General features: G+C 45.5%; 1 protein-coding gene across 1 annotated transcript in view; it reads left to right on the top strand.

Annotated features, from left to right (window-relative positions):
- SPMAP2L (sperm microtubule associated protein 2 like) overlaps window positions 1-21944 on the top strand; it is a 28387-nt gene that overhangs the window by 3478 nt on the left and 2965 nt on the right. The window contains exons 2-5 of the mRNA XM_073340188.1: window positions 8064-8094; window positions 12003-12059; window positions 17012-17140; window positions 20436-20573. Of these exons, the coding sequence (XP_073196289.1) occupies window positions 17091-17140; window positions 20436-20573 (188 nt within the window). The 5' untranslated portion in view covers window positions 8064-8094; window positions 12003-12059; window positions 17012-17090. The remainder of the gene's footprint in view (window positions 1-8063; window positions 8095-12002; window positions 12060-17011; window positions 17141-20435; window positions 20574-21944) is intronic.

The following is a 21944-nucleotide window of genomic DNA, read 5'->3' as shown; positions in this document are numbered from 1 at the left end:
CAGACAAAACTCTTCCCAGGTATGTCTTTTGGGTCTCTTGATGTCAAAGAAACCATTGTAATTAAGTGACCTGATAGAGATGTTTTGGTCATTGCTGTTCACTGCTTTCAAAAAATGGAACACAGAGATAATGTGTGGATTGAAACAGGCACCATTAGCAGTACAACTGACAAGCATCGCTTCATGCCTGTACATGCAATCTGTGATGCACTCACTCCTGATTTCTGCAGCATATTTCCTGTTATACGTGCATTAACAGCTTGTGATTTTGTGTTATCCCTGTTTGGTATTGGGGAAAAAAATCTGTTTAATGTTGTCAAAAGAAAGGGAGCTTACTGCTTCAGAGATCTTGTCAAATTGTGAGAGTGATGGACAAGCTGCAATTTCTGCAGCAAGGAAGTTGGTAGCAGTGCTGTAAGACCAGAGCGAGCGAAAAAGGAGACCCTGAGACCTACATTGCTTGCGCCTCAATCTAGCCATCAAAAAGGACAGGTCACTGGCCAGACTCCCACCATGTGAGGATAGTTCTGAAGAACAAGTCAAAAGAGCATGTTGGCAAACAAAGATTTGGACACCTTTGCACATAGGTAAGCCAGATACTGGATCACCAGTGCAACATGGATGGGGAAAATGGAGATAGTGAACTACTTTCTGAATTCAAGGGCCCGATGGCATCTGAGCTTCTACAACACCTTGTTTGTGCCTCTGCCAGTAGAGGTTACTCCACAATCATCTGTTCTGACTACAGGCGCAATCTTCCCTGCACAGAACTGCACACTGCCACAGCAAGGAAGACTCTCGAATCCCATGCACTCTCCACGGAGACCATAATGATGAACTAGATAATGACTAGAAATGTCACAAGCGTGATTACGTTTTAATGGTACCTGTACACATTTATTATTAGATTTTGTTTTACCCTTTTTGTTATGATGCTTTGAGGTCACAAAGAAATCTAATTTTATGTCTTGAAAATAATTCATAGAGTCATTAAACTAACAAAAACAAATGCTAATATTTCAACACGATGATACCATTGTTTATCCCTATTTCTATGGTGATGGCACCACTTGACAGCTCATGTTAGAGTGGACATAATAAGCTTTCAAATAGTGTATTGTGTGTAGAAAGGTACATTAAGTCTCCCAAATTGGTGGCGCCTGCAGCAATGAATGTGTCTTGGTCTGGTTAGCAGGATGTTTGCTGTGCGAATATTCTGGTTTAGTTTACTAGGGGGTTGTCAGGAAGGAAAAAAAATGGCTCACGGTAAGGCACTTTTCAGCAAGCATTTGAGGGTTGCCAAGAGACCATGCCAGAATGGGGAAAAGCCTAGGGACCCAGGAGAGCAAAAGGATCCTGACGTTTAAAAAGGAACACTCTCTTAAGAATCATAGAATATCAGGGTTGGAAGGGACCTCAGGAGGTCATCTAGTCCAACCCCTGTTCAAAGCAGGACCAATCCCCAATTTTTGCCCCAGATCCCTAAATGGCCCCCTCAAGGATTGAACTCACAACCCTGGGTTTAGCAGGCCAATGCTCAAATCACTGAGCTATCCCTCCCCCCCGAAAGAGAGGTGGGAGTTGTTTGGGGGAGCCAGGCTAACGCCCAGGCACTTGCTGAGGTATCTGAAGAAACTAGGCCTGCCTAGGTTATCATCAGGGGATGGTAAACCTTTAGGTGAGTTACACAGGAAGTGTTTGATGAGAAAACAGCATACATAGAGGAAGGAATAACGCCTGAATGTTGCACTGTCTTGACTCTCTCCTTTTCTGCTTGAACAGTAAATAGTGTTCATTTCTGTCCTATATCACGTCTGGTACAATGTTACATTGACCATGACTTTTGAGAAAGCGTTCCAGCAGAGGGCAAGCTTTTCCATCAGATACTAGACACTGAGGTGTGGAGCTACATTATTCCACAGCTAAGGTTGTAAGCCCAGTTCTCCATGTGCACACAAACAACTGTGTAACTTCTTCAGAAGATGTTTCTTTCCTCCTCACGTTTTTCATGTTCGGTTTCTAACCCAAGGAGCTGGAGGCTCATCATTTTTGCAATAAGAGACTTTTTAAAAAAAGCGTTCTTTCCTTTTTTGTAAAAGCTTCCAGCATGCATTTGTTTACTTAATAGATACAAAATAGAATAACTGAGAGAAGAAGGACATTTAGGAATGTATTTAGTAGTACTTTTGAGACTTTGGGCATAGGACTATTTTTACTAAGGCTGCGTTGAAAATTTTAGAGCTAGGTCCGATTCTCTCTATTGTTTCACCTTGTGGAGTTATTTATTCCTGTGCAGAACTGGTGTGAAGTGCTCCCAGCTCAGACTGGTGGTGCTTTGCACACACTTTGCACAAGGCTAAAGGACTCCTCAAGATGCAAGGCAATCCCACATTTTTTATTTCTGGAAGTTATACTAAGGTCTCTGTGGAGATTATGGGCCTAATTTTTCTCCTGCTCCATGGGTCTAAGTCAAGAGAAACCCCATTCCAGTCAGTGGAGTTACAACAGCATAACACCAGTGTAAGCATGAGGAGAATCCAGCCTTGTGGCCATTAGGAGTAATATGTATAGTGGCTATTGTGTTTGCAGGTTCCATGAGAGCCTTAGCCATGGTTTGTGTAACTTACAAACTCAGCTGATGGATGATGGGAGCTCTGTGAGGTTGTTGGCTGGAGCTACAGTCTCAGCTGAGTACCTGAAGGAAGTGGGGAGGGGGGTGCTCACCACATGGAAACAGGCACCAGAGAAGCTGGCTTCTGCTTAAGGGCAGGGGCCTTGGCTCGGTGCTTGTCAAAGCCAGAAAGCCGCTCCTAACCCTCTCCTCCAGTGAAGAGGAAGCCTGTCTTTACACCAGTACCTGCCTTAGGCTGATCACAATTATGTGACCCTGTTCTCAGATATCACTCTGTGAAAGCCAGGTGCCCTTTCTTTCAACCTCCATATTCACAGACTCTCAACCCACTCCAGTCACCGACCCTCATCTCTTCAGTCACAGGACACTCCCCAATCCAGCATGACCCTGCCACTCATTCCTCACCCATGCTGGACCATCCAGCTTCGCCCCCACCCTGGGGATGGCCCTGCTCACAGAATTGGGCACCTGGATGATTTTACTTGCACACTGGTCGTGCTCCCTGCAGCAGAGGCTGACTGAGGATGATGCAGCCGTCAGAAAGAGCCCACTTTGGCTTTAGGATCCGAGTGGAATGTGCAGAGCTGGCAGTTAGAAAAACAATTGGCAGGATTCTCTCCCCCTCCCCGGCCCCTAAGCTTTGCTTGAGTGCAGGGGGGAATGGGGCCCAAGTGGTGTCTTAGCCCAGTGCCAGCCAGCCCCAGCAGAAGCTATAGCTGCTTGGGGCTTGCTCAAGCATTACAGCTTTTACGTAAAGTTCTTAACAAGGTCAGCTGGTGCAGGAACGGTTCTGCCTCCCTCAACCCTCCCGTCAGAGAATCCTCTTACACCTGGGGAATTCTCTGCCAGTCCTTCCCAGCCAGAATCTGTTTTCAACAACACACTTCCCTGTTGAAGTGAGGTTCTGCTCTGGAACGCGACCATGCAGAAATGAGAGAACCTCTGCAGGGCTCCCTCCCTGTTGATTATCTCTCTCTGATTTCCATATCAATTGTCCTCAGTTTCTAGGTAAAACATATAGCTCTGGCTACTCCCAGCTGCTCAGCAGAGAAAACAGATTCTGGCTGGGAAGGACTGGCAGAGAATTCCCCAGGTGTAAGAGGATTCTCTGACGGGAGGGTTGACCGCTTATATAAATTAATTAAAAAGGGACATTAATGCTGAATGCCACAAAAGCAAGTCTAGGGACCTCATCTCCCTAGGATAATGCATACGTCGTGGCCAACAAGGTGCAATAAGGACGAGTCTCCTCTCTGAACTTTAGGTTTCCTTGATGGTGTGAAATGCCACCACCCACAACAATAGGTGAGGGAACTTGATGGGCCAAGGGACGATAGGTAGCCCCCGGAGTCTCCCCCGGAGTCTCTGCCATCTATTGGCCAGCTGGAGGAGAGGGGTGCTGATTGGCCAGCATTCCCCACTTCCCAGGGTGCAGGAGCCACGTGGAGCCTCTTTGAGCTCCGTTCCAGCAGCCCACCCTACCCCCTGAACTAGGAGTGGGAGCCTGGCCTGATCGATGCTGTGGGTGTAGCCAATTGCCTGTTTAGGGGGTCTGGAATGAATTTTTCTCCCATAGGCCAATTGGCAGAGGATCAGAGAGGTTTTTTTGGCCTTCTTTGCAGCACCTGCAAGCCACAGTGGGTTGAATAGGAACGTGCTTAGCACCTAACTGCAGTACTGAGGTGCTGGTGTTTACTCATCGCAACTTGCGACTGGTTTCCAGTGCGATTAATAGAACAAAATGAATGGTTTCTAGAGGTAAAATATCTGGGATTTAGGTGATGGGCTTATGTGATAAGATGAGTCCTTGTGGCCTTTGTGGGCTGAGATCAGGACTTGTGGCCGACATGGGCCGAGATCCTTATCCTGCTGCACCATCTGTCCCCCTCATGCGGGGGAGGGTGCTAGGACTCAGAGAACTGAGTCCTGGGGAGTGGGCTGAGGAGAGCCTCGTTATGGGCTATATGGTAAGGAGCCCTGTAACCCCCAATTTAATGCCTGGTATAGGTGATGGGTGGGTAGCGCCCCTTTCTTGTTTAATAAAAGTTGCGGCCTGCCGTTTAATTCCATGCATGTGTCTGTCCTCACTTTGCCTCTACGTCCATATCAGTTGTCTTTGGGCCACATGGAACACATATGCAGTCATTCACCTGTACAGCGCCTAGCACAACGGGGCCCTGATCCTTGACTGGGGTCCTTTGGTGCCACCTCGATAGAAATAATCATCATTGTTCATGTAAGTGGGAGGAAATCCTGACCCAGTTCTGCTCTCCAAGCCTGTGAGACTGGATATCACAACGCTCTGTCTGCAACTAGTCTGCTAATACTGTGGTCATAACCTAGGCATCACTTTTCCAAGTCTCTGGGCTACAGGGAATAGTACGACATCACAAGCGTAGATGGAAGAAGCAGGGAGAGTGATATGGCACTCATGCCTCCCAAGCAGTGATTCATGGTTGTTGGTCTCCAAAGGGAAAGGTAAGTGTTTTTTTAAAAACACCTGATTCCAGCACTGTAGTGATCTCAGGAAAATAATTAAGTAAACCTCTCATTTGAGTGAAGTGGGGGAACAGTTTACATGTTTTGTTGTTGCAATTGTCTAGCTGGGCACAGATTCTGCAAGGCTGGCTTAATTGTGCAAAAGTGCATTTGGAAAGTTGTCTTTGTAGAAGAAAGGGTTAGCAACTTCCTTTTAACGTACAGCTTAAATGGTGTAGAAATCAGCTAGGAATTGCAAAGAAATCCCACCATTGCAATACCAGAGCTCTTTTCTCCTGCTTTGCTCTTCTTACATGCCAGGCTACTGCCTGGAATGAATATTTAAAGCTGATATTTATCAGTTTGTAAAAAATAGTGTTTGGTAGCAGATTAAAAGGATGTGGAACAAATGAGAGCCTCAGCTATAAAGACTCCAGTAGTGGTGTTGAAATAATAGTGTCTGAAGAAATTAATTATAACAACTCACACCATCTGCAGATTTGCTTCTGTTGAGGTCCTCATAATGCATTGTTTCCCAATAATTACACAAGTATGGTATCATTTGCTTCACTTCTGCCTTTACAACATACATCATTGGCCCTGGATTTTTCCTGTTTCTCAAGCATCCCAGTTCTGAAAATGGCACTATTCCTTTTGTACTTTGTCTTGTACAGTTTATATAATACTGCTTACCTAAGGCTCTGAAAAATTCCCTTGAAGTTTTAGTTAAAGCACATAATAGATTATTAGACTTAGCCAAAGAAGGACTTGTACATTACCGTTACATCCAATGATAATTTCCCCTTGTTGCTCATGTAACCAGGGTTGAAAGTGAGCCGGAACGGGCTGGTACGGCTTATCATTAAGAACCCACACCGCCCGTACCCAGCCCCCATTAAAGCGCTGCCATGGCAGCACTTTTATGTCCCTACCCCTTTTGCCTCTCCCTGCTGGTAGGGTCCGTACTGGCAGAGCTGCTGCTAGGGGAGGCAAAAGGGGCAGGGACATTAAAGCGCAGCAGCGGCAAAGGACCCTGCTGCGCTTTGAGGTCCCCACCCTTTTGCCCCCCCCCTCGCCCTGGCCCCGTTCCGGTAAGTGTCCTGAGTTACTTTCACCCCTGCATGTAACCCTTTTGCTAGGTGGAGCCAGCAGCAACCGAGGCTGGGTTCAATATCTCGGGGCTCCTTTCCATTGATGCAACACAGAACCGGCTCGCGCCCCCACCCTTAACCTGGGAAATTTACACACCATCCTTGGTGCCTCAGAGAGGCAATACTTTCCCTCTTGCAAGCACAGAGTCTGAGTGTAGAAAAGAAACTTAATAAAAAGAGGGAAGTAATTCAGGAGTTAATTTGGGAAAACACCGCAAACAGGGTTCATAAACATAAACCATGAATAAAAGACCCACCCCCAAGTAAGTTGGGCAGTGTCCTTTTCTCCTCAGGTTCTTACGTCCAGCAACCCAAAAGTCCCTTTCAAATTCCCGACCCTTCTCTGCACCCCACTCACAGTTGCTGTTCTTGGTCAGTGCAGACCAGAGTTCAGAGGTGCATCTGCAGAGTTCACCTCCCCCCCGGGTGGGGGTAAAGAGGCATCTTACTCACTCCACTCACTGGCAACCTGCTCTCGCCGCACCCCTCCACCAGCCACCCTGCCAACCGCTCTTCAAGCCCCTCCACCGCCCCCTGTGGGCCGCTTGTCACGCCTCTCTGCCGCCACCCTGCTGATCACTCATTTGCCAGCTGACTGTAAGTCACCTTCTGCCTCTCTGCTGTGACCTCTGCACATCAGTCTCTCAGTGATTTTTGGTTCTTTTGCAGACTGGGCAGAAACACAGCCCCATCTCAAGTGATTTCAGCTCTCAGTGATTTTAGCTGTTAGCAGGCAGGGCAGAAACATAGTCCTACCTCAACTGGTTTCAGCTCTGATTGAGCATTTAAAATAAAAAAAGAGGCTCCTAATGAAGCCTATTTAGCTCTATTCTTTGAACAGTGAAGAAGAACAGGTTAAGCCAGTTTAGAGAGGAGCCCTGGGATGTGGTGGGGAGTTGTGCAGCCTCCTGACCATGACACCAGGACTCCTGTCCCCACCCCTTTTACTTTCATAGGGCTCTGACATTCGAGCCCCTGCTTAATGAGGTTCTTTCAACTGAGGGTGCCCCCCCTCATTTGGGACAGGTTAAGCCAGGGGTTCTCAGACTGGGGATTGTGACCCCTCAGGGGGTCACGAGGTTATTACCTGGGGGGTTGCGAGCTGTCAGCCTCCACCCCAAACCCCGCTTCACCTCCAGCATTTATAATAGTGTTAAATATTTTTTTAAAATTTTAGTGTATAAGGGGGGGGTCGCATTCAGAGGTTTGCTGTGTGAAAGGGGTCACCAATACAAAAGTCTTAGAACCACTGGGTTAAGCACAGTCCTGCTTTCCTGTATTCCTATAATAATTACCACATTGGTAACCATACTTCACTACCCCTGCATTCAGTGCTAAGATCATTTGTACTCAACACCAGCCAAAGTTGATCCTTTGACACAGCTGTAAATGATGAATATGTAAACAGAACAGGAGCAAACTGTATTTACATAAACATATCCATAGTCTCTTCCTCTCCCAGCTAGCTGTCAGGGAAGTATTCATTCAGACCCTGCTTACAGTTGCATGGTTCAAAGAAATATGTGAATGTTTTTTGTTACAACAATTAATCACAGGGAAGTGTGAGAGATGATGTGTACATTGCACTGTAGTTACATTCAGGATAACTACTAGGAAAACATACCCAAAGCTGTCCGATAACTAAGGCTTAAGTAGTTGGACATGCTTCTTTTCCCTTGCCAGTTATTTTATAGAGAATAAAGTATAGTCATCTACTTACAATGAATGCAAATAAATGATAGCACAGAATGCAGGCATTATCCAGCCTTTTAATACCCACTTTGTTTTTGTTTTCTTTGCAGTTTCTTACTTCTGTTCATATTCAAGTGACAGGTAAGAAAAAATAACCTGGCAGGCATCTGGAAATGCAAGTACATAAGTCCTCTTCCTCACTCAGACAGAGCTCCCAGCATACCTAATGGGAGCTTTGCCTGAGTGTGGACTGCAGGCCTGGCTCCAAGGGGATTCATGGGGCTGGGGCTAATGTCATAAATATCAGGAGGAAATGTCTCCTGCAGATGAGGGAACTTGAATGAGTAAATCAGTTATGATGGCACAACAACATTTCTTACAACGCTGATGTGCTTTTGGAGGTCTGTGTCAACTGGTTATTACAAGAAATAATGTAGGAGAAATTATTCACATTATTTCAGTGTATCACCTGCAAAAAATAAATCCATTCCATGATATAGATGCTTGTAATAGTGTGCAGGTATGTGGCGCTGACCCTGAGCGCCTTGTGAAAGAGCAACCTGTGAATCCAGGAGGTTTAATGTAAAAGACTATTCTGTCTCAACTAGAAGAATCTCTTACCAGAAATTCCCATGCATACAAAACTGGAGATGTGCTAGTTTTGATTATAATGCCCACATAAAGAATAGAAATGCATTCATTGTATGCAGAGGATTTGGGCTTATTTATTTTAATTTGTAAAAAATCCCAAATACTAGACCGGTATAGTCAAATTCATTATTTCTCCTGTCAATATGACTGCTCATGTGCTTAAAGTTACAGACTTATTTAAATCATTTGCTGGGCTGGGACTTCAGAGAGTCATTTTCTCCTGTTTGTGGGAGTCTTTCACGTGACAGCAGAGGAGAGAATGACATTTTTTTAAAAACAGGAAAATGTGATTCATAAAAAACACAAAAATTGTGAGTGGAATTCAGGGGCAGGAGTGGGACATGAAAATACTTTTAACTTATTTCTTTAAAGTGTCTACATTTCAAACTGAAGGTGAGATGTAAATTACAGCCATTCTGTCATTTTTAACAAACAGCATACAAGCAGAAGGTCATCTTGGTGTTTTTCATGCTTCTTGAGAAGAATCTTTGCACAGAACATACTTTGTGAGGTGATTTGATTCTTAGGAAAACATAAAGTATTACAGTCAGACTTTCCTTATAATCCACTGGACATAGTTAGAAAATGGATCTAGGCCAACGTACTATATTGTGGATGAGTAAAGATTAGAGAGATACTAATGAGCCTCTTCTGCTGCGAGGATGCCCAGTAATAATCTCATTTTCAGTAAACGATTTTATCTACTGTTAAATTTATGCTGTGACAAGGCTGGAACTAAAAATAGTTCTATATAAAATTTTAATTGGCCCCTTGCTGCTTCTCAGGGAAAGACCATTGTAGAACAACTTGACTGGGAGTTAAAAAATGAAACTGATGCTCGGATCCTTAAAAGACAAGGCCATACCTGGACATGTTCTGCCATGAGCTGAAGGCACAGGACCAGAGTTTCATGAGCAAATCCCTCTGAAGCTCATGGGAGTTGTGCTGATCTTTCTGAAAGCAGTTTGTACATGATGTGAGGATGGTAGAGCTTAAGTATAATTAGCACAGTCCATTATCTTGCCTCTTGCATCAAGTAAACAACAATAGACTGCCTAAAAGATAATCTGCTATTGCAGGCATCTTTCCAACTTCCTGCAAGAGGCTGAGCTCCCCCATTCCCACTGACTTCAGGGAGAATTTACTGTGCTCAGCATCTTGCAAGAAGTTCTCAGCAGTTTCAAATCAGGCTGTGTCATAACCATAGGGGTAGCCTAAAATTCCTCCTTACCTGTAAGGGGTTAAGAAGCTCAAATAACCTAGCTGGCACCTGACCAAAGGAACCAATGGGGACAAAAGATACTTTTAAATCGGGGGGAGGGGATGGGGTGAGGCTTTTCTTTGGGTTCTTTGTTTCTGTGTTCATTCGCTCTTGGGACTAAGAAGGACTGGACATCAATCCATGTCCTCCAAACCCTTCTGAACCAGTCTCTCATATTACAGAAATTGTAAGTACAGCCAGGCAAGGCATATTAGTTTATCTTTGTTTTCTCAACTTGTGAATTTTCCCTTTGCTGGGGGGAGGTTTATCCCTGTTTTGTTGTAACTTTGAAACTAAGGCTAGAGGGGGTTCCTCTGTGTTTTGTGCATCTTTTGTTACCTTGCAAAGTTATCTTCCAACCTGATTTTACAGAGGGGATTTTTACCTTTTCTTTTTTATTTTAAATAAAATTCTTCTTTTAAGAACTGATTGATTTTTTTTTTCAGTATCCAAAGATCCAGGGATTTGGGTCTGTGTTCACTTTGTAACCATTTGGTTAGGTTATTATTCTCAAGCCTCCCCAGGAAAGGGGGCGTAAGGGTTTGGGGGGGATATTTTGGGGGAACAGGAACTCCAAGTGGTCCTTTCCCTGATTCTTTGTCTAAATCACTTGGTGGTGGCAGCATACTGTTCAAGGACAAGGTGGAATTTGTGCCTTGGGGAAGTTTTTAGCCTAAGCTGGTAAAAATAAGCTTAGGAGGTCTTGCATGCGGGTCCCCACATCTGTACCCCAAAGTTCAGAGTGGGGAAGGAACCCTGACAGGCCACGTGCCCTTAAGAGAACCCAATAGCATAATCACATAGTACATGCATTCTTAACCAACATCTCTCAGACACTGCTCCAGCCCCACCCCCTCACCAGGCTGTGTTCCCATTGCCAGGCTAATGGAGGGCCTGATCCAACGCCCAGTGACACCATTGACTTTAGTGGGTGTTGGATCAGGCCCATAGTGCATAATTTATACACCTATTTCTGTTCAATTGCTAAGGGAAGTGTCACAAAGTAAAGGGAAGCCACCAGCCCCCTTCCTGCCTGGAGAAAGTGTTGAATAGACACCAAGGATGTCAACATATGAAATATGGGACTCATGGAGAAGGAGGAAGAATTTGATGGCACTTCATCTATTTAATTAGACTCTTTTGCCACTAACTTCCAACAAGCAAAGAGGTTGTTGACAGAGGACTTAGTCTGATTCTAATTCAAAGACCTTGCAAATACTATTGAACTGCTAAATCAATTGTTTGTATCCCTTCCCCTGATTGGATATGCAGTCTGAATATTTAATCTTGCAACCGCAAACACCAGTCAAGTGTGCCTGCCCATGCTCCAGACACTGTATAAACAGAGACAGACAATACTTTGTTGGGAATTCTTGATAATTCAATGTAACCATCTTACCTTCTTTACAGTGAAGCTTTTTGGGATAAGGACCATGCATTTTGTGTGTTTCTGCAGTGCCTTGCACATTGTAGGTACTAGCGGAAACAAGCAAACAACATTAATATTAACAGTAATGTAATAAATTGATCTTAAAGTGTAAGCAGCTTAGTGCAGGGAATGTGACCTAATCTATACTTGTAAAGCACTGTGTGAATGGTGTTATTTAATAATCATGATGATAATAATGCATGCACATTTGTGTGGTGCTTGTTCTGTTTATTTTTGTGTTGGCTGGGAGAATCTCTGAGCTCCTAGTCCTTGTGTATTAATATCACAGTATTAAAACAATAAAAAGTGCTTCCACATCGGCCCATCTCACACTGATCCTGCATTGAAGTCTTAATCCTGAATTTTTCTGCGCAATTCTGGCCCAGACAGCAGACTACTGTAACAGAAAAAAACTGGATTATGAGTTCACCAGAGAACTGAGCAAAGGAGAAACTGGACTGAGAGGGAAAGAATTCTTACATCAATATATGTACTGAAAAGATAGGTAAAGTTATAGAGACAATGATTAGCCAGGCCCATTACTTAAAAAAATGAATGAATGTTCTTTTGTCACGTTGGCTTCATGATGAAAATCTTTGAGTGACTCAAGAATTATTTAAGGTTCAGAATACTGTAACGCCTGCTCTATGCTTGTTTTAACAGCCTCTGAGTTTAATTGCTTATGTAACCTTGATTTGCATTTACTAGGATCAGAGAACTAGCAAGACCAAAGAAGCCTAAAGCAGCTTGGGAGAACTATAGTAGGTTAGTGGAAAAAGTACAAAGCTTACGCTGTATGGGCTTTGGGTTTCTTCTACACTGGTAAGCTGTCTCCATCTGACATCTGGGAAAGACAAAAGAATATGACTTTTTGTTTACAGTGCTAGAGAGTCTAAGGGTATGTCTACAGTACAAAATTATTTCGAAATTATTCTATTTGAATTTTCTGAAGTGACTTTATACATTTGGTCTTGTGTGTCCCCACTAAAGCGCGTGAATTCGGCGGAGTATGGCCACAGTACTGAGGCTAGCATTGAATGTTGGAGCGGTGCACCGTGGGTAGCTATCCCACAGTTCCCGCAGTCCCTGCTGCCCATTGGAATTCTGGGTTAAGCTCCCAGTGCATGATGGGTCAAAAACATTCTTGCAGGTGTTTCTGGGTGCGTGTCATCAGTTGCTCCTCCCTCCATGAAAGCTACATCAGACAATCGTTTTGTGCCTTTTTGGCGTGCAGACGCCATACTGCTTTCGGCAGATGGTGCAGTATGGTGCACCACTTCTCTTCTGGTACTATGAATCCACCTCGCATTTCCTCTCGTCTTTCTATGTAATCTCTATAAGTATCTACACTCTCTCTTCCTCATCGACCACTTCCGCTGCCAACTCTGCTCAGCCATTGTGAACTGAGCAGCACAGCTTCCACCGCCAACTCTGCTCTCCCGCTCTTGCCGCGCTACCAAGCTTCTCCATGTTGTCTGTCCTGGGCTCCCGTCTCTATGAAAGCTACAGAAGACAACCATTTCCCGCATTTTTCCGCTATCGTGAACTGAACAGCACCTCTTCCGCTGCCACTCTGCTCTCCTACGTTTCGCGCCCTTTTTCCAGGATTACCCATGCAGGCACCATAGTACGGCAAGCATGGAGCCAGCTCAGATCGCCGCTGCAGTTTTGGCCATTGTAAATACCTTGCGCATTATCCAGCAGTATGTGCAGAACCTGCAAAACCAGGCGAGGAAGCGACGGCAGCGCGATTACGATAGTGATGAGGACCGGGACGCAGACATTCCTAGAAGCACAGCATGTGGCGATTGGGAGATTATGGTGGTGTTGGGCCAGGTTCATGCCGTGGAACATCGATTCTGGGCCCGGGAAACAAGCACAGACTGGTGGGACCGCGTAGTGTTGCAAGTATGGGATGATTCCCAGTGGCTGCGAAAGTTTCATATGCGTAGGGCCACTTTCATGGAACTTTGTGACTTGCTGTCCCCTGCCCTGAAGCGCAAAGACACCAAAATGAGAGCAGCCCTCCCAGTTGAGAAGTGAGTGGCCATCTCCCTGTGGAAGCTTGCAACCCCCGACAGCTACCCGTCAGTTGGGAATCAGTTTGGAGTGGGCAAATGGAGCGGGGGACAGATAGCTCAGTGGTTTGAGCATTGGCCTGCTAAACCCAGGGTTGCAAGCTCAATCCTGGAGGGGGTCATTTAGGGATATGGGGCAAAAATTGGGGATTGGTCCTGCTTTGAGCAGAGGGTTGGACTAGATGACCTCCTAAGGTCCCTTCCAACCTTGGTATTCTATGATTCTATGAAATCTACTGTGGGGGCTGCTGTGATGCAAGTAGCAAACACAATCATTGACCAGCTTCTATCAAGGGTAGTGACTTTGGGAAATGTGCACGTCATAGTGGATGGCTTTAATGCACTGCGGCAGGGCGATAGACAGAATTCATATCCCTGTCTTGACCCTGCAACACTGGGGCGGCCAGTATGTAAACTGCAAGGGGTACTTTTCAATGGTGCTGCAAGCACTGGTGGATCACAAGGGACGTTTCACCAACATCAACGTGGGATGGCCGGGAAAGGTGTATGATGCTCGCATCTTCAGGAACTCTGGTCTTTTTGAACAGCTACAGGAAGGGACTTACTTCCCAGACCAGAAAATCACTGTTGGGGATGTTGCAATGCCTATAGTTATCCTCGGGGACCCAGCCTATCCCTTAATGCCATGGCTCATGAAGCTGTACACAGGCACCCTGGACAGTAGTAAGGAACAGTTCAACTATAGGCTGAGCAAGTGCAGAATGGTGGTAGAATGTGCTTTTGGACATTTGAAAGTGCGCTGGCTCAGTTTACTGACTCGGTTAGACCTCAGCACAACCAATATTCCAATTGTAATTGCTGCTTGTTGTGTGCTCCACAATCTCTGTGAGAGTAAGGGGGAGACGTTTATGGTGGGTTTGGAGGTTGAGGCAACTCGCCTGGTGGCCAATTTCGCACAGCCAGACAACAGGGCGATTAGAAGAGCGCAGCAGGGCACGCTGCTCATCAGAGAAGCTTTGAAAGCCAGTTTCATGACTGGCCAGGGTACGGCATGACAGTTGTGTTTGTTTCTCTTCAAGTTACCTGTCCCCTATATATATGAAAGGAAATAAAGTCACAATTGTTTAAAAACCATTCTTTATTATTTGTTGCACAACACATTGAGAGAAATCAGAAGATAGACTGGGGAAGGGGGTACTGAGGGAGGGGGGTGGAGGAGGAGGGAAGGACAAGTCCGGAAAGCAAATCAAAATTTTGGATATGCCAGCCTTCTGCTGCTTGTGCAATCCTCTGGGGTTGAGTGTGTGGGTCCCCGCAGCCTCCGCCCCCCGCCCCATGTTCTTGAGCATCTGGGTGAGGAGCCTATGGAACTTGGGGAGGAGGGAGGGCTGTTATACAGGGGCTGCAGTGGCAGTCTGTGGTCTACTGTCTTTCCCGCATTAGATCCACCATACAGTGGAGCATGTCAGTTTGCTCCCCCGTGGGCTTGACCATAGCATCCTGCCTGCTCTCATCATGCACGTCCCTCCTCTCTTCGTGTTCATTTAACGCTTTATGGGACTCTGCAATTGTTTGCCTCCACACATTCAGCTGGGCCCTGTCCGTGCGGGAGGACTGCATGAGTTCGGCAAACATGTCGTCCCGAGTTTGTTTTTTCTACCTTCTAATCTAGACCAGCCTCTGGGACGGAGTAGATAGGGGCTGCGTCGAAACATTTTCACCTGCGGGAGGAGAAAAAGGGAGGGTAGTATTTTAAAAGATACATTTTAGAGAACAAAGGGGACACTCTTTCTCAGCAAAACAAGCAATTCATAGTACACAGCACATGTTCTTTCTGTACAAGGTCGCATTTTGCCTCTTATGCTGAAGTGCCTGACACTTTGGTGTGAGTAAGCCATCACATGTGGCTGGGCAACAGAATTCAGCTTGAAGGCAGACATGGTAAGCCCTAGGGGCACACAGGGTTCTGCTTCTTCCGCATTCATTTCAATGCTTTCAAACTGCCAGGCCCCCTTTCCCATAGCAAGCAATGCCTGGTGGGTTTGCCATATCAAAGGAGGGCCTGCGGGCTCTCTGGGATGATTGCTTCACACAACACCCCCCAGCTGCCCCCACACCCCCATCGCGTGGCTCCGATGAGGCTCTGAGCAGCGATGAGCCCTTTAAACTAAATGCGAACAGCCCAGCGCAGCTGGGTTTCCCCCCACTGCGTGGCTCCGATCAGGCTCTCACTCACCAGAAGTGCCTTCTCCAGGGTCATATTCCAGGAGCCCGCCTTGGGAGTGGGGGGAGGCTATTGGGTCCAGTGTTAAGACTGGTTCCTGGCTAGGGGGGAAAACAGATTCCCCACTTGCCCCCTGTGTACTGTCCTCCTCCTCTTCATTCTCCAATAACTCATCCTCGTCGCTCCATGCAACTCCCCCCTTGCAGACGTCCACGGACAGTGGTGGGGTAGTGGTGGCGTCACCCCCCATAATTGCATGCAGCTCACGATAGAAGCAGCATGTATGGGACTGTGACCCAGAGTGCCCGTTCGCCTCCCTGGCTTTTTGGTACGTTTGCCTGAGCTCCTTGATTTTTGTACGACACTGCTCTTTGTCCCTGGAGTAGCCTCTTTCTGTCATGGCCCTGGAGACTGCAGCGTAAGTATTTGCTTTTTTTTTTTTTTTTTTTTTTTTTGGAAAAAAAAACAGATTTGTCTCCCCAAAATGTGATGACATCCAGTACCTCCCATTCGGACCATGCTGGAGCTAGTCTGCGAATCTGGGACTGCATGGTCTCTTGTGATGGTGGACTCTGCATGGTCGCCTGTGATAGTGGACTGTGCTGATGGTGACCAAACAGGAAATGAAATTCAAAAGTTCCTGGGGCTTTTACTGCCTACCTGGTTAGTGCGTCGGAGTTGAGAGTGTTGTCCAGAGTGGTCACAAAGGAGCATTCTGGGATAGCTCCCGGAGGCCAATAATGTTGAATTGTGTCCACGGTACCTGTAACCCAGAACTGTGATCTCGATTTTAGCGCTACTCCACTTGCTGAGGTGGAGTACAGAAATCGGATTAAAGAGCCCTTTAAATAAAAAAAACTGGTTTGGTCGTGTGGACGGAATCAGTTTTATTTCGAATTAACTCGGCTAATTCCGAAATAACCACGTACTGTAGACCAGGCCAAAGTTCACCCACAGCAGCTGTGGTCAGGCTAAGACAATCCAGGGCCCTGAATATGTAGTGCCTACACGTTAATTTAGCTCCGGTTGTGGTCAGGATTACAGTAGTCCTCAAGTTTCACCTGCCATTTGGGTGGCTGTGCATTTTGCCAGTTCTTGTCATGCCTGGCCAGTTCTTGTTCCCCTGCACATTTTGGACAGTTGGGAGGAGAGCAAAGGGAGACTTATCAACCACCCTTACCAGTGTGTTTAAGGTCTGGGAGATGGAAGATGGCCTCTCCTGAAAGTGGACATGGCTGGGGATGGTGGGATGGAGCAGGTCATGCTGTTCCTCAGGAATGTCATTGAGAGGGCTGCTCACATTGTGCAGCGACAGTGGTTGAAACCAATAAACATGCACGTTGCTCCTCAGTTGTTTTGCAAATTTGGAAGAGCATCAGAGGCTCAATGCAAAGCTTAGTTTAGTGATCATCTAACCGTGAATTTTGTTTCCCTTTTATTCCCTGTTTTAACAGTAGGTTAGAATGGGGAAACCAGCAGACAATTTGGCCCCTCTCCCTGAGTGCTTTGACGGCTCAGCCAACGCCAAGAATTATGTCTCTGGCCAAACCCAAGAAAATTTTCGATGGTAACCTTCAGCGCAGGTTGGTTGTATTCAGGAGCGCTCTTCCTTCTGTTGGAAAACATTCACTAATGAATGCAACAGCTCAGGGTTTACTGATAATAATCAATACAAATAAAGACATGACAACTGTACAGAGGTGAATCTAGAACAGGAGAAGAAAGCAGAAGTTTCTGCACTTTCACATTATGACTGTAGTCCAATCCACCATGAACAGCTTCCCTCTGAGATCAGCTCAGCAGAGCTGCTACTGAGTAAAGCAGTTGTTCAGTTTTGCCATCTTAAGGTCTCTCTACGTTTGGCTGAGTTCTGCAATTTTCTGGATGAAAAGGGGCTGCAGAAGTGTAAAGCATTTATTATAAATGTCTCTACATAGAATGTTTTTTCAATGGCTCCCATCTATTTCATCTTTGTGGTTGTTCTGGTCACTAAATGTTGCTGAGATTTTCAACATAGGACTAATGATTCTGGGTGCCTCCATTTTCAGGTGGCCAATTTGAGACACTTTAAGGAGTCTCATTTTTTCAGAGGGCAGGTGCTCAGCACTTTCTGAAAATCAAGCCCCCCTTTTAAGGTTTTCTCAGGTTGAGCACCCAAACACAAGTCAGCAAATCACTGGTCACTTCTGAAAAATCCTGATTTTTCATAATAGAAAATCTTGGTTCTTCATAATATAGTCTCCTCCTAAATATATGTTTGTTCCAAAAACTGGGAGCAGGTTGATTTCCAAAGGGAAATTGGGAAGGTTAAATTGTATTTCAGTTTTAATTCAGGCTCCCTCCAAAACCTGGCAGGCAATACAGGGATTAGGTAGAAGGGTGGAGCTGCTGATGGGCTGTGAGAAGGGTATGACTCACGTAAAGGGAAGCTGTTGTTGCTGGAGCAACAATTTGTCATCTTAGAATTCCAGTGACACCAGGTTCAGTCTAGTGCCAATTTGATCTTGGTTTCCACATGGCGTGTGGCTTTGGAACGGAACGCCGGGTGTTGTATGACATTTGACTGGTGGTGGTTGTGTCTGTGTAATGTGCGTGGGTGTGGATTGTTACACCCTGGCCCCAATGCAAGGCCCTGTATCCTATGCAGCATTAGACCTGGATTTATGTGGCACTGTCCTCCGCCCAACCTATCACCCCTTCACTGTTCACCCATTTACTCAACTATCTGTCCCACATGCACTGCCACTTCAAAGGCATAACGATCCAGCAGCTTGAGGGTAGAAGGAGCAGAGTCCTGCTGCATCATTCATTAGCTGGTCTGCAGGGCCAGGTGGGAGGACTGCCTGGGCAGAAGCTCTGGACCTGCTGTCCACTCCCCCTTCCTTCTCCCCACCACTGTAAGAGCCCAGGGTTCTCTATAGTGACTTGCTAAGTTGCACAGGGTTGGCGCTGTCTTTGACCTCTCCATTTCCCCTGGTCTGCAGGCCCCTGTACCCAATAGCCTTCAGCAAGCCACAACTGTCCTGTCTTGCACATGCTGTCTGATGCCCCATGGCTGAGACCCTTGGAAGCAAGGCCCTGTGTGCGTTCCTAGACCATAGCCCTCTCTCCTTCATGGCCCTGTTCTTCCATGAGAAGAAGGATAATGCTAGATAATGGCATATGCATCCTTCAGCAAATCGTCTACATTGTGTAAATTCCCCCTGTGTTCAACAAACATCCCTGTGTCACATGCTGATGAAGAGAATGGAAAGATATATGAATTAATAGGGTTGAATTTGTAGCATGGAGTTTTGTTAACATACCAGACTGCGTGTGATGATATCAAAGAGGAGCCAGTACACCAAATGAGGGCATAGATGAGAGCACACTATTGTCCAAGGAATGTGGCTGTAAGGCAACAAATTAACCAACCCACTGCCAACAGCTTGCAAGAAGAAAACAGGCCCTAACAAGTGTTATTACTGAGCAGTGTTATTTAGTTCCTCTTTCAAAATAGGATTGATCACAAAGCCATGTACATACTTAAAATGCCCATCTTGAGGTGTAGGTGAATGATTATTATCACTATTGGTTATATTGAGGTAATGAATCTTCAGTTTCATTAACATCTGCCAATTGTATTTGTCATAAAAAACCAATGGAAACTCCCTTCTCCAGATGATCATTGTTTTTCATAACTTATGGATTTGATGGAATAAGTCAAAGCCGGGGACAAACTGGCCGTACGGTTATGTAGTTCAAAGTTGTTCCAGGGGGACAATGCCCAAATTTGCAGTTCTCTGGTAGCAGTTTCAATAAAGTCACAGCAGAATAAACAATATTTTTTGCTTATCAGGTGCTAATCATTGAATTAATTCACCAGTCCCTTCCTAAAGATTCACTGTCCCCGATGCTTTGTAGATCCCAGGGGGATAACTGGAGATTTTTTAGCGGAAGGTTTCTCTAAGTGCTTATAAGTCTCAATTCATTTTTGAAATAATTACTGGAGGGGGTGGTTTTGGTGAGGAGACTAGGTCAAAGCTCTGTCAGGGTGTAGAGTAGATTTCTAGCCCCTGAGGAGCCATTACACCCATGAGAAAGTGTCTCTGCATTTCTTGTGCTGTTGAATATAATGCTCAGTAGCCAGAATAAGGATTGGGGATGTCATGACAATACAACTGTATTTGTTTCTCTCTTGCCATTGCCACTAGTTTCTTGTCTCTTTCCTACTCAGAGTTAATATAAAACACTGATTTACAAATACAAAACAAAATGCCAGTGTTAAGTAAAGTGGGTATAGTAGGTGAGGTGAGAATTACAGAGAAACAATTGGGTATCTGGACTACCGCATTGTAGTCCCATCTCCACCACTGGCCTTGAACAAACCTCGCTGTGTTTCATTTTCCCCATCCATACAGTGTGGATAATCATCCTGACTCCACCTGCCAAGGGGATTGTTATGAGGCTAAATTAATTCCGTGCTTCTGAGACCCTGACATGAAAGGAGCTATAACAGTTCTATATGTTATTAAATGTTATACTTAGACTGATTCTAATTTACATGCTTCAGAGATATTGTGGGATTTGTATTATGAAGTAGTTTCTTAAAACTGCCCATAGAAAGGACTACATTTTCACTCCTCCCACACACACTCCTTTGTGCATGCAAGCAAGCAGGTATTTGCATGGCCAAATCAGGTAATCCCATGTGCAAGTACCCATTTGTTTATGCATTGTACCTAGTTTGAGTACAGAAATGTGGATTTTTGCATGTGGAATGTCTGCGTATGGATTTAAGTTATCCTGGTTTGGCCATGCATGCTTGTTGTCACTGTTTTAATGAGGTTATGGTCCTGGCTGACTCTCTTCATTACTTCTTCCATGACATTCCCAAAGGCACCTCTTCCTGTACAGCTGTGGCCGGATGTCAGAGATCTGGCAGCGCCCACCGTTGATGGATTTAGCTTTACCGTCGCCTCGAATATTGAAGTTGGCAGAACCTAAAAAATACCAAACAGTGTACTTAAAACAAAGGTAAAAGATGACACAGCTCTTATTGTGCTACACATGTTTCAGGTGGGTTTTCAGCATAATGAGCATTCAAAAGCAGTTTGTCTGGTTGGAGTAGGAGCAAAACGAACAGAACCAAAAAAGGGGGAGAGCAGAGGTGCTGTGCTCTGTGTGGCACTTGCTGATGATCTGCAGCTAGCTGGCTGCTATCATCGTGTGGACTTGCCTCCTTCCAGCTGCCAAATTGGGTTGAAAGAAGCTAAGCATATAAGTTACATGCAGTGCTTTCCTCACATTGCCTGCATAGATGTGAATGGGAGGGCTGAAAGTTTCTGTATTTGTGTGGCCAACAAACTCCACACTTTGAAAATGATTGCGAACCATCCTAGAGAGCACATCATTATGTTATGATGACTCCAAGGGCAAAATAGGTGGTGTACTTGGAATAGGCAAGGGTTATAAATGTGAGACAAGGATACATTTACCATAAACACGTATTCATCTGATGAAAAGAATAGAACACTGGGTCATATTCAAAGCATAATCCTGATGGAAAAGACCCTCCATAGTACTGACCATAGGGTCTAAGAGAGTGCCTTTCTCTCTGGGCGTGGCTAGATTAGGAAAAGAGGTGAGGATAGGTCAGGCTTAGCTAACAAATATTAGCTGCCCCTGACTAGGGCAGGCTGAAAATAGTCAATCCAAACTGTTGGGGTTTTTTACATAAAAATGGGTTTTTGACAAAATGAAGTTTTTTGCAAAAAGCTTTCCACTGAAAAAATGTATTGTTTTGCCAAAAACCAGAATGGCGGAAGTGGAAGTGTTTCAATTTGGAAATGTTGCAGTGGTGCCTCATGGGCATTGTAGTTCTGTTCCCTCATGTCTCCATTCTTCTTTATCTACCAGGCGCCCTGGTAGGACTGCATCTCCCAAGGTGTACCATGGCCAAGGACTCCATGGTACACTGCCTCCCGCCTCCAAAAAGGGACGTTTGGTGCAACCAAGGAGCCCAACTAGTGGAGGAGAAAGGGAGCAGGAGGCATCTGAACTACACCTCCCATGGGGTGCCGTGGCCACATTTCCATATAGAATTTTTTCAGTTTTGGACAAAAAAAATCTAATTATTCTATGGAAAATTAGATGAAAATGAATGTTCTTTCCATGGGGAGACAACCTCCTTTTTTCCAAACAGCTCTTCCCCTGGCCTAATGTCCACTTCCTTTCCTTGTCTAGACAAACCCTGTGTGACTATAACCTCCCTTAGCAGCTGCGTTCCTCAACATCTGTGCAGCTGTCAGGCTTGAGGGTGATGTTGGTGAGAGTGGGAGACATGGTGTGAGCAGGGCTGAGGAGATGAGTGACCACTAATCTGGCTGCCTTCAGAAGCACATGTGA

This window comes from Lepidochelys kempii, chromosome 4 (genome assembly GCF_965140265.1).
Source record: "Lepidochelys kempii isolate rLepKem1 chromosome 4, rLepKem1.hap2, whole genome shotgun sequence".
NCBI lineage: Eukaryota > Metazoa > Chordata > Testudines > Cheloniidae > Lepidochelys > Lepidochelys kempii.
Note: the sequence above shows the minus strand (reverse complement) of the source record. Positions and strands in the feature narration are given on the sequence as shown.